This window comes from Staurois parvus, unplaced genomic scaffold (genome assembly GCF_062004578.1).
Source record: "Staurois parvus isolate SC_StPar_1 unplaced genomic scaffold, SC_StPar_1.0 ptg000142l, whole genome shotgun sequence".
Classification (NCBI taxonomy): domain Eukaryota; kingdom Metazoa; phylum Chordata; class Amphibia; order Anura; family Ranidae; genus Staurois; species Staurois parvus.
Genome location: NW_028317938.1, coordinates 3,095,969 through 3,111,733, shown reverse-complemented (window position 1 = coordinate 3,111,733; position 15,765 = coordinate 3,095,969). Strand labels below are relative to the sequence as shown.

The 15,765-nt window shown below is 43.6% G+C and overlaps 1 protein-coding gene across 1 annotated transcript in view; it reads right to left on the bottom strand.

Moving 5' to 3' along the window:
• The window catches only part of LOC149465165 (TPA-induced transmembrane protein homolog), a 33,657-nt gene extending 26,029 nt beyond the window's left edge, over nt 1-7,628 (bottom strand). Inside the window, exon 1 of the mRNA XM_089673596.1 lies at nt 7,474-7,628. Coding sequence (XP_089529722.1) covers nt 7,474-7,533 — 60 coding nt within the window. The 5' untranslated portion in view covers nt 7,534-7,628. The remainder of the gene's footprint in view (nt 1-7,473) is intronic.
• Nucleotides 7,629-15,765: the final 8,137 nt, after the last annotated feature.

Here is a 15,765-nt window from a genome sequence, read left to right as displayed (position 1 = left end):
TGATCACATGCACTCTCCCAAGAAAAAAAAAAAACCTCTCTAGCAATATATACACCAAACTGAGCATGTGCATGCCTATGATTCAGTCTGGAGATAAGTGGTGGTTGCTTGAAAAGGGGGAGGAACAGAGAAGAAAGGATCAGACACCCTTTTTACACACCCTTTTTACACAATTCAGAGGATTAACCCCTTAGGTTTCACAGTGAGTATAACAAGCATGCTTTACTGAAAACACAGACTGATTTTACTATTGTGGGTTTAGTAACACTTTAATCTCCAGTGTGCAAATGTAGCAGTGCTAGACATGTTTGTTGGATAGGATATAAACAGAGCTGGAGTTAATTACTTTGAGGGGGGGGGGGGGGTTAAGTAAGCAGCTGCAGGGGGCATTTAACTCGTACACTTATATTTAGGTTTACCCTATCCCTGCCCTTGCCACTCTTATATTCACCTGTACCTAAGCCAGCTAAATACTGTCCACAAAGCAGCTTCTCAAAATCTGAGTTGGACAGATGCATGCATGCACACTTGCCATTAATCCTTTAGCAAGTTTGTACTCCACAGAGCCTACTTCAGAAGATTTTGAGCAGCTGCTCTACAGCTTTATGGGAGATTGTAAGCAGATGCCTACAAGGGATTGTTGTGTTTAGCTAGATAGTTGGTCTGCCAAGTTACTCTAAAAGGGGTGCATGATGGTTTCTGACATATAAGAACAGGATCTGTAAAGCACATATGGGGTACAGAAGTAAAATGCCTATGCAGGGTTAAACTCGGCATAAAAATTTTGAGGAAGCGAGTTGTTTCCATGGGTAACCAAAGATTGGTATAAAGTGAATGGAGGAGGAGGAGAGTGGAGTGTGTTTTAAGTTGCTAAAAAATTGGGCATGGCTTAAAAGGGGTGTGGTTAAATAGTGTCTGGGATGACTTACATAGTGCTGAATGAGGTAATGTTAAATAGAGAATGTACAGTGTGGAGTGTATGACAGTGGGTAGTATGTACAGAGAGAGGAGTGCGGAGTGTATGGCGGTGGGTAGTATGTACAGAGAGAGGAGTGCGGAGTGTATGGTGGAGTGTAGTATGTACAGGGAGAAGAGTGCGTGGTGTATGGTGGTGGGTAGTATGTGCAGGATGGTATTAGTAGTTCTTTATTTTTATTATTTTATTTGTTTTCAATTTAAAGTTTTATTATGTTTATAATTTTTTCAAAATGCTTTTGGATGGCCAGTGGATAGCATCAGTAGAGCAATGGAGTGGGTGTCAGCATTTTTTAATTTTTATTATTTAATTTTTTACAATTTATGTAATTTTTGAATTTTTTTCACGATTTTGTGGGGGCAGTGGGCAGCATCAGTAGGGAGTGAACAGGGAGCACTAGCATATGTTGGGCTATCATTAGATTTGGATGAATAAACAGAACCTGTGTATTCAGGAGTAGGGAAGGAAGGGAAGGAAAAGGAAAGGAAATGGATGGAGAAAGGTCTCTGATGCCTCGGCTTCTCTGACAGTGCCCAGCCCCCCCATCTTCCACAACAATGGCAGAGCAGAAGAGAGAGATCTGCTCTGCCTCCCCTTCACCCACACTCCAGTCCTGCTGCTTCCGAGAAGAGGATGTGTGGGCTGAAAATTGTATCCAGATCAGCCGGCAGCCCTGTAATGCTTCTGAATGTGCCAGGTACCATCCACATCCACATGAGTCCTTCCATTCTTTCCCTTTCCCCTTTCCTTCCTCCATTCCCTCTCTTTTCTTTCTTTCCTCCCTCCCCTCCTTTCCTTCTCTCCTCCCTACCCTCCTTTCCTTCCTTTCTTCTTTCCTTTTCCATTCCCGTTCCTTTCTCCATCCATTCCCTTTCTCCATCCATTCCCTTTCCTTTCTCCATCCATTCCCTTACCTTTCTCCATCCATTCCCTTTCCTTTCAGCATCCATTCCCTTATTTTCCCTTTCCTTTCTATGGGGAGGGGCTGGGGAGCACATGGGGGGGGGGGCAGCAGAAGGGAAATCAGATGCACAGTCAGGGATTTTCGGTGCAGCAGAGGGACAGTAACAAGCACCAGCGAACCACTTCATACGCCAATCTTCCTATCTTCCCATTAAGATCTCCTTAGCCAGAATGTGTTGTATGCCATCCAATCTCTCTCTCTTTGTGATCTTCCAGTGTGCTGATCCAAATCTCCAAAAGAAAAAACTAATATAGTGTAGTATTTCTTATACACAAAGATTGCATGTGCAACTGTGTGTAATATAATGTGCAATAAACAAGGAATGTGTAAGACTCTTCCCTAAATGCTCTTACCCTCTAAGGGTGAAAATGTGAATTTCACTCTTACACTGAGAATCAAATCCACAACACGTGTATCCATCCTTCATCCACCACCTGTGTGCAAAGCCAAAAACAAATTGCTCGATCCCTTTCCCCTTCAGTCATGCACCTTACCCTGCATGTCTTGTGAATAGCCTTTTTGCAATCAAATATCAATGTGCCCAATCAACTCCTTACTTCTTCACAAATTCTCAGTGATTATGCAAGATAAACATACTCCCATAGTGCAATATTGCTTAAAATCAAATTTAACAATGTAAAAATGTGCTTACATGTGTTGGGAATGCTTGATTATACCAATTTCCAAAATGGCCACAGCGGCACTTTTGGTTGCGTCTGACGTCACATTCGCCTAGGTGGATGTGACGTCAGATGCAATCGGTGTTATATTATTATAATAGTAATAAGCACCAATCTCCCTCTATGGCTTTCAATGAAGCCGCTGGAAGATGCATCTCCTCCTCTCCCTCCCACAGCTTTAAGCTGCTTCATTGAAAGCCATACAGGGAGATTAGTGCTTGTAACTGTCCCTCCGCTACACCAATCACCCTTGACACGTCATCCATGAGTGCAGGGTATGTACAGTGAACACCCTGCACCTATGGATAATACGCCACTCATCTTCCCACCAGCTCCATCACCAGCAGCGTGTGTACAAGGCACTACCACTGCCCGGGACCCTGACTCACTCTGCCACCGCGTGAAGTGAAAGGTGAGCTACTTCCAGGATCTGAGACTGCCTTCTCCTCCACTCCCCACACTGTCACCAGACAGTCAGCCTCTCACGGGGGCCCCCTACTGACCCCAGGCCCTCGGGCAATGCCTGAATGGTCATTCTGCTCCTGCTTGCAACTTTAATCTGGGCGGGATTGTCCCCCTGAAGAAACTGGAGCTTCACTGGATTACCTTTTCAAGCACAACCCTTTCAATTAACTGCCTACAATATACTAAAGAGGAAAATGGTTCTACCTTATACCCGTCTACTGATCTTTTGAACAGGTTTTATCTGAATTTCCTTCTTAAAAGTTTTCATTTGTCATATTATTTTGCTATTGAAATAATTTAAATGGCTTTGTAAGATTCACGCTTGAATCGCAGAGGTATCAGCCAAAAAATATATATATAAACAGCTTATCACTTAATCCTCTGTAGAGCAGCTGAATGATATCCAGGATTGGTGAGCTGCAGGTGTTCTAACAATTCCAGGAATAGCACTTGACATGTCAGTCACTGTCTACTTCTGTGGCTGTGAGTTATCACAGTAGAATACAGAATGGTTCACACATGTTTATCTCTATGGAATACAGATGTTTAATCTCTAAACATACATGTGCTTTTAACCCTTGCAGCCCCACTACAAGAGAGGCTTTTTACATTTCTTGTGCCCATTCCAGAATGGGTAGGTTTGTATAGTGGAACAGAATGGGTAAGTTTGTATAGTGGAACAGAATGGGTAAGTTTGTATAGTGGAACAGAGTGTAGTGTAGAGGGCTGGTTCTAATCAATGTCTGTGTTAGTACGCAGCCGCTGGTGTGTGATAGAATGACAGCATTACCAATGCACTGTTCGAGGTGCATCATACTGTATACTTGTAGGCAGGTGAAATCTCTGTTCTCCACTGTAGCTGGCATTTGGCTGAAGCAGTACTAAAGCTGGAGAGGAAGTCAAGAGAAATCGGGTTTCTCTATGGTTTCCTTGGTTCTGATTGGCTACACTGCATCCAGGTGACCCTGGTGGCCATCTTGGGTCAGCAAAACCTTTTTTAAGTGCCTGCCCAAAGGCTTTGGCACCCTTTTTGTGAGTGGATAGTATAGGAACAGTTCACCTGTGTGTCGGGGGAGTGAACAACAGTAAGGGAAATGTTCCGGACAAGTAGGGACAGGCTAGGGACCCGCCAGCCTAAACCAGAATCCTCCCCATTGGGCTCAGACTGGCCAGGCCACATTCTGCCCTTGCAGACAGAAGCTGTTGGTGCATCAGAACCTGCTCCAATCTACATGTTTGCCCAGAACTGTGACTGTATCCAACTGGGTGCCTTCCCGCTGGACTGTTTGTAACTTTGTAACTCTTAGTGGATCCTGGCCAATCCCCAACAGAGAGCTTGGAAAAGGGCCAGGACAGCCTTTAAGAGTGACAGAGTCTGCTTAGTAGCAGCAGTGATCCGGTGGAAGAGGAGGATGTGAGGCTAGAAGGCAGGAGCCAGTGAGGGGGCCCAGATGGACAGATGCTCACCTACAGGCAGAGGACCTTGGAAGGAGGAAAGCTCAGGATGTCACCTGAGGGAGGACCACCTTTGAGGCATGGAAGGAGCAGCCCAGCTGGTAGCGGTCTGGTAGCAGCCCCCAACCCACCAGCAGCACAGGAGAAAGACTGAGTGAGTAGACCTGTACCCCCTGGGTCAGGTAGGGGAAGGAGGCACTCTAGTGGGAAACTGGATTAGCCTGCCTCCCAGGACTGTTTCAGCATTTACGTGGCAGACATTGGATCCCCTGCCTAGGGATTCACCCAGAACAGCTGGATAAAGAGTTACTAGGGTCTGGGGTGGTACTACAGGAGACACTGGCTAGCTCCCTAAAAGAGACTGTTTTGCAACCACTTGTAAACAATTGTACTGTTTAAAGTTACAGGAAGTTGTCCTCGGTTTCTCAGTTCCATTGGGCATCCGGTACACCCCTTATCCTATCCAAGTTACAATCCCTTTAATAAAATCACAAACACAAAGCTCAAGGACTGGTTACTGACTCCTAGATGCAAGTGGATGTGAAAATGCATGTTGCCTGGCTGTGCAGGACTATAGGGGTATCCAAAACTTCAGCAACTCCTAAGGGGGTAGTGCTATAAAATAAAAACTATTAAGGATTGTAACTGGCACCAGCACCTATGCTTGTTTGTTGGACTTGGCAAGAGTACACAAGCCCTAATGTTTGAACCAGCACTCCATGGACCATATTGAAGGAGAGGTTGAGCTCTTTTTGCGTATTTGTATTGGGTGAGATGGATGGCAGGGAGGAAGATGGATTCTGTGTTTGGAGGTGAGTTGGTTTTAAGAGGGTGGGGGTCTAGACATGCTTATAAGAGGACGAGGGTCTAGACATGCTTTTAGGAGGGCGGGGGTCTAGACATGCTGTTACCTGGAGGGTTAGGTGGGTGGCAGAAATGTTTGTGACCAGGGGGTGAGGCTGGTAGGAAGAAGGTTCTGGCAGGGAGGCACTGTGAAATTGTGAGGGATAGGCAAAGGAAAGTGATATACCTAAGAGGAAGGGATAGTAGACAGGTACTTTGTCCAGAGGGAAGTTGGGGTGAATGTGTGGGTGGGATTGATGAGTTTTGGGGAATGAGATGGGTGGCAAAGCAGTGCTGTGAGGAAGGAGGTTTGGAGAAGTGTGAAGCGAGGTCAGATGGGGGGGGGGGGGGGGGGGGTGAGCACCTCAGTGTGATGTTGCTCACAGAACTTCTCATTTGACCTCTGGTGGATGGAAGAGAGGTGCTGTGGATGAGGTGGCTGGGAAAAGGATTGCAGAGAAGCATTGTAACCCATGGGTGGGTTGGAGGCACTGAGGCTTTTGGAGGTGGGAGGTGCTGATAAAGAAGTGATGTGGAACAATCACACTCACCCTCTTCCTTGATTCAGCATTCAATATGGCAGCAACATTGGCTTTGCTATACTTTTCCTCCCCTCCCTAGCTAGACACCTAATGGAGAATGGGGTGTTAGAGGCAGGGGGGAGCAGTGCGGGATGGGAGGATGAGGAGAGGGGGGCAACAGGGCCAGGTCTTTAGGGGAGAAGAGTGGGGGACAGCACATTAGATCAGGGGTGAGAAATTAGGGAGCACAGCGTGGTATAGGTAGGGAGGGGGGTGCTGAAAGCAGGATCAGATCAGGGGAGAAGAGTAGATGACAGCAGCATGAGACTGAAAATGAGGAATAGGGGATATCAGCATCAGATCAGGGGTAAAGAGTGGGAGACAGCAATGTTGGATTGGGGAAAGGGGGTGGTGAGGAGCAGAAGACAGGCAGGGAGCAGAAGAGAGTGGCATTGGATGGAGGGCTAACTCCAATAAATCAAAAAAGCCTCTCTTGCAGTGGGGATGCAAGGGTTAAATGTGCATGTATGTTTAGGGGGCAGTTTAATTTATTCGATCCTCTGTTCTGACAGCAGATGGCACTTTGCCATTTGAACGTGGCATGGTTGTTGGTTCCAGACAGGCTTGTCTGAGTATTTCAAAAACTGCTGATCTACTGGGATATATACACACATACCATCACATAATCCCTAATGATCTAGTGGTCTACAGAGGTAGAAAGGAAGTTAGAAGCAGTGCAACAAATGTTAGCATCCTTTAAAAAATTAAAGAGTGAAATAAAAGTCAATAGCAATGGCTACATGTATCTTCCAGGATACTGGACAATTTTAGTTTTTCCATAGTGATATCTGTGAGACCCGAAGAATGGCAATCATTGTAAAAACAGCTGGTTTTCGCATCCTTAACATAAGGCTCATGGGAATTGCTTTAATTGTAATATTTGTATTTACATTGGTTGCAAGGCAAAGCATTAGAATTTTGTTGGATAAGCATGCAAACAGAATACATACTACAATAAACAAAAAAATCAAAACCACAAGGGTGCATGCAGTATCTTCTAGCATTTCACACACTCCCAAGAATGCTGGGGAAAAGTAATTTTGTAGTAAACTCTGTGGTTTTGTGCACATAAATGGGAAAAATATCCATTTGTCTAATTGGGACATGACTATGCATTCACTCGAGCAACTCTGACCACACAATTGAAGTGATCTGACATTAGCCAAAAGCTCTTAGAGATGACATCCAGCCATGCATACAAGACCAATAGACATTCAAATTCTCATCAGACTTGCTTATAAAGAGAGGAGTACAAGGCTCATGGTGGGGCCTACAAATATTCTTGGATCTAACCATAAATTATGGGATTGGATGAGTGTTATCAAACATATGTATGGACCTTAAGTAATGAAAGGTCTCCCTATGTTTGACCAACTTGAGTTCCGTACAGTTTAAGTAGATTTGATAGATTGTAGTTTCAGCTCATATGGTTTTACATAATGTAAACACAGACAAAAAAAACAATAATCAAATAAAACACACTCTATGTAAGGCTACACACAGACTTACCTGATTTTCTACTATAAGAGACTCTGCCTGAGTTGTGTGGTTATTCTGTTCAGACTCCATGGTGGAAGGGAGTCCTAGATTACACGCATACTGAGATATCCGGAAATACTTTAGTCTGCTCCCAAAGCTGATGCAGTTACAGGGTTTTGAGGAGTGGCCATAGCTTCTGTAAATGGTTAAAGAGTAAGGAGACTAAGCAAATACCATCTGACTGGTTTTTCTGGTTTGTTTTCATTTCCCAGCAGCCCATTCACTGGGCGAGACAGGAAAGCATGAATAAAGATACGAGTTAACCAGAGAAAGGGAAAGAGAAACAATCACTTTACAAATCTTTCAAAATGACTTTCTCCAAAACGATCAATGAACACTTGGCATCTAATAGCCTTCTGATTAAATTCATCTGACATTGAGCAACTCAATGGGGCAAGGTTGAATGGACACTTGTTATTCTATATCTTTTATGTATAAAAAGCTCTCTGTTTTTTGTAACTTTGTGTTATACAAGGCATATTTATATAAAGCAGTTTGCTAACATTTGCTCTGATTGTTCAACATACAATATTTTTCTGTGGCAGTTGCAGATAGTAAATGCTGACATGTAGTGAAAATGTTTCAATTTGCAGTGCATTGGTGAGCAATATCAAACATGACAGACCTTTATAGGAAAACATTTCTAGAAGACATCTAAAACTAGAAAAGCTACAATTTCTGGGGAAATTGTGTGAAGTGTGCTTGCCTCCACCAGTAGTCTACAACTGGAGTGGGTGGAGTGGCTTGAGTAACTGTTGTGTGGTTGGAGTGGCTGGAGTAACTGTGAAAAGGTTTTGTCAGCTCCCACTCTAGTTTTGAACATTCCGACATTCATTCCTATGGGACAAATTTCACCACAAAAACAGTGATATTTCGTGAACCATTCGGCGAAACGTTCCACAAAGTAATAGCACACTAATCGGGAACAATCCGCATGTTTCGGTATATTACTGTCTATGTCGTGTAAAAACTGTGGGAGGAGTTAGGGTGGTACATTTGGCTATAATAATAAGAATATATATGTGAGATAACAGTAAGTGGTCTTGCCATGCAAGAACACTTAATAAAGTGCATGTAAAGCGGTATTAAAACCACAACAAAAAAAAAAAAGCTGTATCAAATACTTACTGTCATTTTTCTTTTCTGATGCCATGGTATCATACATATGATAGAACTCTGCCCATATCTCCACCAACAAGACCAATTTAAATCTATTGACAAAAAAAGAGTGAGACCTGCTCCAATCTCCATAAAAATAACAGGATCGTATAGGAAGGTCTGTATACTGCCATGGGTTGGCCTCAAAAAAGGAAAATTATGGTAAATGTTTGATACAAATGTCTGTCCTGACACCAACATCCCATCTTACATATGATAAATAAAGAGCTGAGCAGGGAGGGCTATAATGCATAATCACAATTTATTAATATTGGACATGGGGGCCAGAATTGTCTTTGTCTTTGATTGTTTAATCACCCTAAAATAATGACAGCATTCCCATTTCACTCCTGCACCATCTCTGTAATACCTGTCAGACAATACTTTTGGGTTATGACTCCGTGGTACACAAGTGTGCCAAGTGAACAGGGAATACTGGTTCCACGCATTCCTGTCACAATACTGACATTATGCCCCCTGACTTTATTTACTGCACCCCCAGATCAGATAGGCTAGATCCGGCTCTGCTGTTAAGTCACTTTGGGGCTCACAAAACTTCAGACTTAATTATCCATTCATTCTGGTGGCTGGACTTGGTGGAAGATTGTAGAGACTATGTTAATTTTGTACTGTGTTTATTAAACAAATCTGACAGAGCCAATGTAACAAAATGCCTGTCACCCTGATTGGGTGATTCTGTCAGAGAACTGCTTCCTCACTGCTGGACACAGGACCAAGGTATTATAGCTGGGCATTGAACCTGAGAACTAGATGGCACTAGCTCAGGTGCAACTGGAACTACTTTATTGAACAGAAATACTATTTTTCATACACTTTAGGAATAGGGACAGTCCCAAAGTGAACAGTAAAAACAAATATTATATCTTAGGATAAACACCCCACAATTGTTTGGTAACAAGGTAAAGTGGACATAATACTAATCACATCTCCAGGAGGACTAGCAGACAGACAGAAACAATAGGTGACTCAATTAGCTCAATTAACAATGGGAAGGCACACCTTGGAGGCACACAATAGTAGAAAGACCATAAACACATAACACCTTAAAAAACAGATTAGAACAAGAGTCCTTAGGATCAGGTTGTTTTGAGCTGCTTATATGAACATCTTCTTAGAATCTCTGAGTGTAGGAAGGGGGTGTTGAAACAGTCAATGCTGGTTTCGGCACAGAGACCCCAAATCTGTATCCTTGCCTTCCAGCTCTCAGAGTATGTGTGTTTCGGGGAGACATGGACTTGAATCCACAGTAAACTACTCCAAAGGCCCCCCCCCCAAGGCACACACCTCCCAAAGAATAGAGCCTCCTCAGATGCCAGGGCCATGGTCGGGTAGGCAAGAGGCTAGCCTGCAATCCCATCCAAAAGCCCTTGTCCCAGTTGGGTCTGTTACAGCCAAAATATGGGGTTTATTAGAACCAATTCATGTTCCTAATGAATTATGGAGCATGATTTCCATGGACTTTATTGTGGAGTTGCCCCCATTAGAGGGATTTACCACTATCTTTGTGGTCATGGATCATTTATCCATGATAGCCCACTTTGTAAAAGGCCATCTGCTGCTGAGACTGCAACTGCACTTATCAAAGAGGTGGTACGATTGAATGGTATTCCCAGCAATATTATGTCTGACCATGGCGTACAGTTTACTTTCACATTCTGGAGATCCTTGTGTGAAGATTTGGGCATTGAACATTGTCTGTCCTCAGCATATCATCTTAAAACGAATTGTCAGACTGAAAGAACGTATCAGATGCTGGAACAATACTTATGATGTTTTTTGTCTTTTCCACAAGATAATTGGGTGCCTCTTCTTCTGTTGGTGAATTATATATTTCATCCCTCCTTTCTGCCTGACATTACTCTAGAATCTTCGGTACCAGCTGTACAGGATTGTCTAGAATTCCTGAAATCCAATAACCAGTTCCTACAGAAAGCTATCACTAAGGCGCAAGTGATCTACAAGATATTTTTGAATATGAAAAAGAGGGGAAAACTGGATCTAAAACCAAGAGATAAGGTATGGTTATCCACGGCAAACTTGAAATTGGCCTGTCCCTCAAAGAAACTGGGGTATGCACTGGGCCATTTCCAGTAAAGAGAAGTCTTCATTTTTAATCTGAACTAAAAATAGAGGAGAGTAAAAGCCTGTAAACTTTTGTGAGTGAGGACCGGGATGATTTCCCCCTGGAGCCTTAAGATGTTGATGTACTGAAAAAGCACGGCTAACTTTTGTACAGACTGTATTGCCCTGGTGCGGGTTAAAGAGTGATCCGGAAGATCCCCAAGTGACCCAGAAGTGGCCGCGCTTTACTGCTTCCCAGACGTGCACAAACCTAGCCCCAGATCTTGACACTGTGCTACCCAGAAGTGTACAAACCTGGCCCCCACCTGGGCAGGCCTTGTGTCATAAGGACTTATCTGGACCTTGCCATTTTGGTCAATGTGATTGCCATTTTACAGGCACCACCTGCCGCCATATAGGACTTATGTAGATCCATGTCTTTATGCGTATCCAAAATATCCTTGAGTGAGGCAGAATCTTCCATGGAGGGGTGACATTTCTGGTTAACCTCATTACTGTTGCATTCAGTGCTGGAAGATTATCTAAAGTGGCAGCATCCTCTTCTGCTAAGGAATAACATTTTTGTAAATGATTAATTGCAGATGATCTTTGGTGCACCTTCTGCCATTCCTTTTGGAACAGAATTGTAATTGCTCCCACCAGAGGAAAAAAGGCTGGTTGTTCTTCAAGAAAAGGAAATTAAGTTTTAGATTTCTTGGCCATTATCACTGATTAAATAAATAGCAAGATCATGCTGAATTAGAAGCCTGATGAGTGACTTTCTTCCGATTCTAGCAAGGCTGGGCGCAGGCTGGTAGTAGATGACTTGGCCCAATTAGCCCTTTGTGCTGGTTTCACATATGACTTAGAGGTGCCTGAAACCTCCCTAGTTAGGGAGGATTGATTGTGCTGCCTTGCTGTTGCTAACCGGGTTGTGTCTTTAACACCGCATCCCCGCTCCCCCTGCAAAAATGGCTAGCGGATTCAGACAGTGAGTTTTGTACTACTTGTCTGAGCAGAGACCTGCTGGCTGTCAAAGTCCCTGCCCCTAGAGAGGTCCCAGTAGGCGATTCTCACAGACACGTTTGTCTGGCATGGGGTCCACACAGCAGGCTCAGCACTTTTTCGCTATGGGTTGCTGTGAGCACTCAAGAGGGTATAAGTACTTGTGTTTACAAGATGTTTTGTGGTTTCTCAAGCAGGACTTGCTTGGACTGGATGAGTCACTGTCCTCCATCAATCTGAAAAGCTGATCTGGCAATCTCTTGGACTTTCTTGAGTAAAAGAGAGAGCAGGGCAGACTGAAAGACAGAAACTCATGAAAAATCAGAACTCTTTTTCCGCACAGTCTTCTTAATTTCTGCCAAGTGGTCCTTTCCTTAGCACAATGAGTTCTTGATCCCATGGCAGAAGACTAATGACGGAGTGAGGTGTCAGGAAACTGCATATGAAAGAAAGCAGAAAAGGAGATTAATAAAGAAAAGACCAGAATATGTGTCATCGATTATGGAAAAAAAAAAAATAATGACATAGACCCCTGTGCGGCCCACCTGTGGCGACACTAGCATGGGAAACAGAATGAGCAGGTTAAGGCTTCTTCCCCCTTCAAAGACTACGGCTGACTGGTAATCTCCCTGAACCCCCAGGGAGTTTAAACAGGGAGCCATTACAATATCCCAGCCCATCTCCACCCTGCCTCCTTGCTGATTTGATCCTGCGGTCAGAATTCAGGCACTTGCCCTTATCCAAAATGGCCACCATGTGTTCTGATTGCAATGCTCATGCGCAATACTATTGTCCACAGTAAAGATGGCCTCTGGGAGGTTACAAGATGTACTGCTTATGTGCATAGGTTTTTTTTTACTAACACTGGTCAAAATTTTAAAAAAGAAAACGTATGTTTGTCCCCAAAAGCCACAACATTTGTGCAGCCATTTATCAAATACAAATTTTCAGGAAAAAATACACTTAATTTAATTGCAGTGCACACAAACACAATGTACCGTAATACCTATTTTTTTGTTAAAATGTAAAAGACAATGTTATGTTGCATAAATAGATACTAAGTTTGTCAAGATTTAAAAGTGTTCATGCCTGTGAAATGGTGGCAAGCTACGGGAACCCAAACATGTCTATGTGCTTGCCATCCAGCGATGTACTGGTACATCGCTGGATAGGAAGGGGGATATCTCAGTAATCGCTGCAGCTGCAGTGTTGACCAAGATATTTTTTTCAGCGTCAACTTTTTACAAGGTAAAAGTAATCCCAGCAGCTATGGAGCCATTGGGTTACTTTTACAGAAGGCAGAAGGGGGTCCCCCCCCTTTCCTGCAGCCTTTACCGGGCTTTACTGAGCAACCGGGGAGCCCGGTAAGGATTTCAGATCTTTGATTACATGGCTGTTACTAGCCAGTGAAGCAGCAGATCAGACTGATCTGTGTCTGATTAATTGCATTTCAGGACAGAGGAGAGATCTGGAGTCTAATAGATATAAAGAGGACCTATCACGGCCCATGCTTTCACAAGGGGTGTTTTTCATTCCTTGTGATAGCAATAAAGTTGAACTAAAGAGACAGTGTAAAAAAATGTTTTTTTAAAATAAAATAAATAATACAAATAAAAAAAAAATGTAAAGTGCTCCCGTCACCTGTGCTCATGTGCAAATGCAAATGCTCGTTTTGTTCCTGCACACATATGTAAACGTCGATCACACCATACATGTGAGGTATCGCAGTGAACATCAGAGTGAAACCAATAATTCTAGCTCTAGAGCTCCTCTGTAACTCTAAACTGGCAACCTGTAAAGGCTTTTAAAGTGTTACCTATGGGGATTTTTAGGTACCATAGTTTGGTACCGTTCCACGGATGTACACAATTATAAAGCGTGACATGTTGGGTATCTATTTACTCAGCTTAGTATCATCTTTTATTATTATTGGGTATTATTTTATGTTGTGTGTGTTTGAAAAACCGCTACACAAATATAGTATGACAAAATATGTAATTCCCACCATTTTTTTCTTATGTTTGGGTGGTCTAAGTAGTTTTACAGCAAAAAAAGATGTTTTTTATGTGTAGGAGAGGAATGTCAGAATTGGCCCAGACGGGAAGTGGTTAAAGTCCAATGAAAAAAAGGCATGCAAGAGGTGCTGGGACTTTGATATGAGTTTAAACAAGGTAGTGAGAAGGCAAAAAACTTCTTTCCCTGGAACCATTTTGTTCAAGAGAGAGAAGAAATACATCACATGTGAGTAAAAGCAGCACACTGCACCCCCACACGTTAGATAGAGACATTTTAACCCCTTGATTGCCACATTTAACCCTTTGATTTCCCCCTGCCAGTGCCATTAGTACAGTATTTTTCATCGATCATTGTATTAGTGCCACTAGTGACGTCAGATAGCTTCCGGGTCAGTTAGCTTCCCTCCCAGCTAGGGTCAGCTAGCGTTAGATTGCCCACACATTTTCGCACTCACGCTATAGGTCGCTGATCACCAGCATTACTAGTATGGTGCCGTTCCACGGATGTACACAATTATAAAGAGTGACATGTTGGGTATCTATTTAATCAATATATTGATCACGAACAAAACCAGTGCCCCTTAGTATTAGTGTCACCAAAAACGCAGTGTTAGCAGGATCATTCCCGTTCACTGCCAGCACTAGCATTTAGCCCCAACGCTCCCCCCCACCCCTAATAAGAAATGCAGTGTCAGTATAATGTCTGATCACTCTCACCTGTAATACAATGCACACAGAACCACAGTGTTCACAGAATCAGGCCTGATCTCCGCCAGCATTAGCAGGTGAATTTTATTGGTAGTGGTTCAAGCAGTCCCTGACAGCCAGGTGCTCTTTTTCCTGTGAGTTACACTAGGTACCTATAAATTTAGAGTCCAAAATGTCCAACCTAAGGTACACTAGTGAAGAGGCCTACAGGATATGGGCATGTCAGGTAAGCAGGGGCGGACTGACCATTTGGAAACTCGGGCACTGCCCAAGGGCCCTGGCTCAGTACGGGGCCCCATGAGATGCCCCTGGTACCTTTTTCATAGGCTTTTTTGAGTATGGGCAAGGAAACAGGGGCCCCATGATCCCCTATTGCCCGGGAGCCCCATGAGTTGTCAGTCCGCCCCTGCAGGTAAGAGCGAAGGGGAAGATTCCCTGACAAAATCCACCTCAGAATATGAACCTGTAGACAGCAGGTACCCTGACAGGTAGCTCGAACGATGGAGAAGAGGTCCATGTTAAGATCAAGCATACCCAACCCCATGAAGCTTAAGTGCTAGGCTCGCATGACTTGTCTCATATGCAGCAGAGTGCCAGTACTAGTGCCGCACTACCTTTTGATGAACTGGCGAGCACCAGTGACCTAGTATATCTTGGGCTTTTCCCATACCAGCACTGCAGTATCACTTGGTGACGTGGCAAGTCCCATAAGTACAGTACAAGCTGGTGCGGTGGCAAGCACAAGTAGTGTCCCGCAGCCACCAAGAATTTGTACACAGGCCCATAGAGCCCATAGTGTCCTTCCGGACGTACTTGCAGATCCTAAATGGGGACCCACAGATTCTGCAGCACCTGTACTTCCCCCATTCAATGCCCAACCCAGAATTCAGGTGGAAACAGCAAATTTAAATACTCCCCTGATTTTTTGGAGCTGTTTTTCACAGAATTTGATTGTGGGACAAAGCAATTTATACGCTCTACAATATGACGCCGCAAACCCAAATTCAAACCTTGCCAGACCAGAAGTAGAAGGACAAACAGGATGTTTTCGTCCTGTCTTTCATTCACGCAGACGCGACAGTCCAAATTAACATGGTATCTGGCGTTGTTGAGAAACCCATCTGTGTCCACAACTATAACCTCAACATGGGAGGAGTGGACTTCAATGACTAAATGAATAATCCGTACCATGGTTTCCCTGAAGCTTGACACTGCTACAAAAAGGTGTCTATTTTTTTATTTCAATTGGCTATATATAAAGCTTTTGTAATTTACAAAGCAACTGGACGAAGTG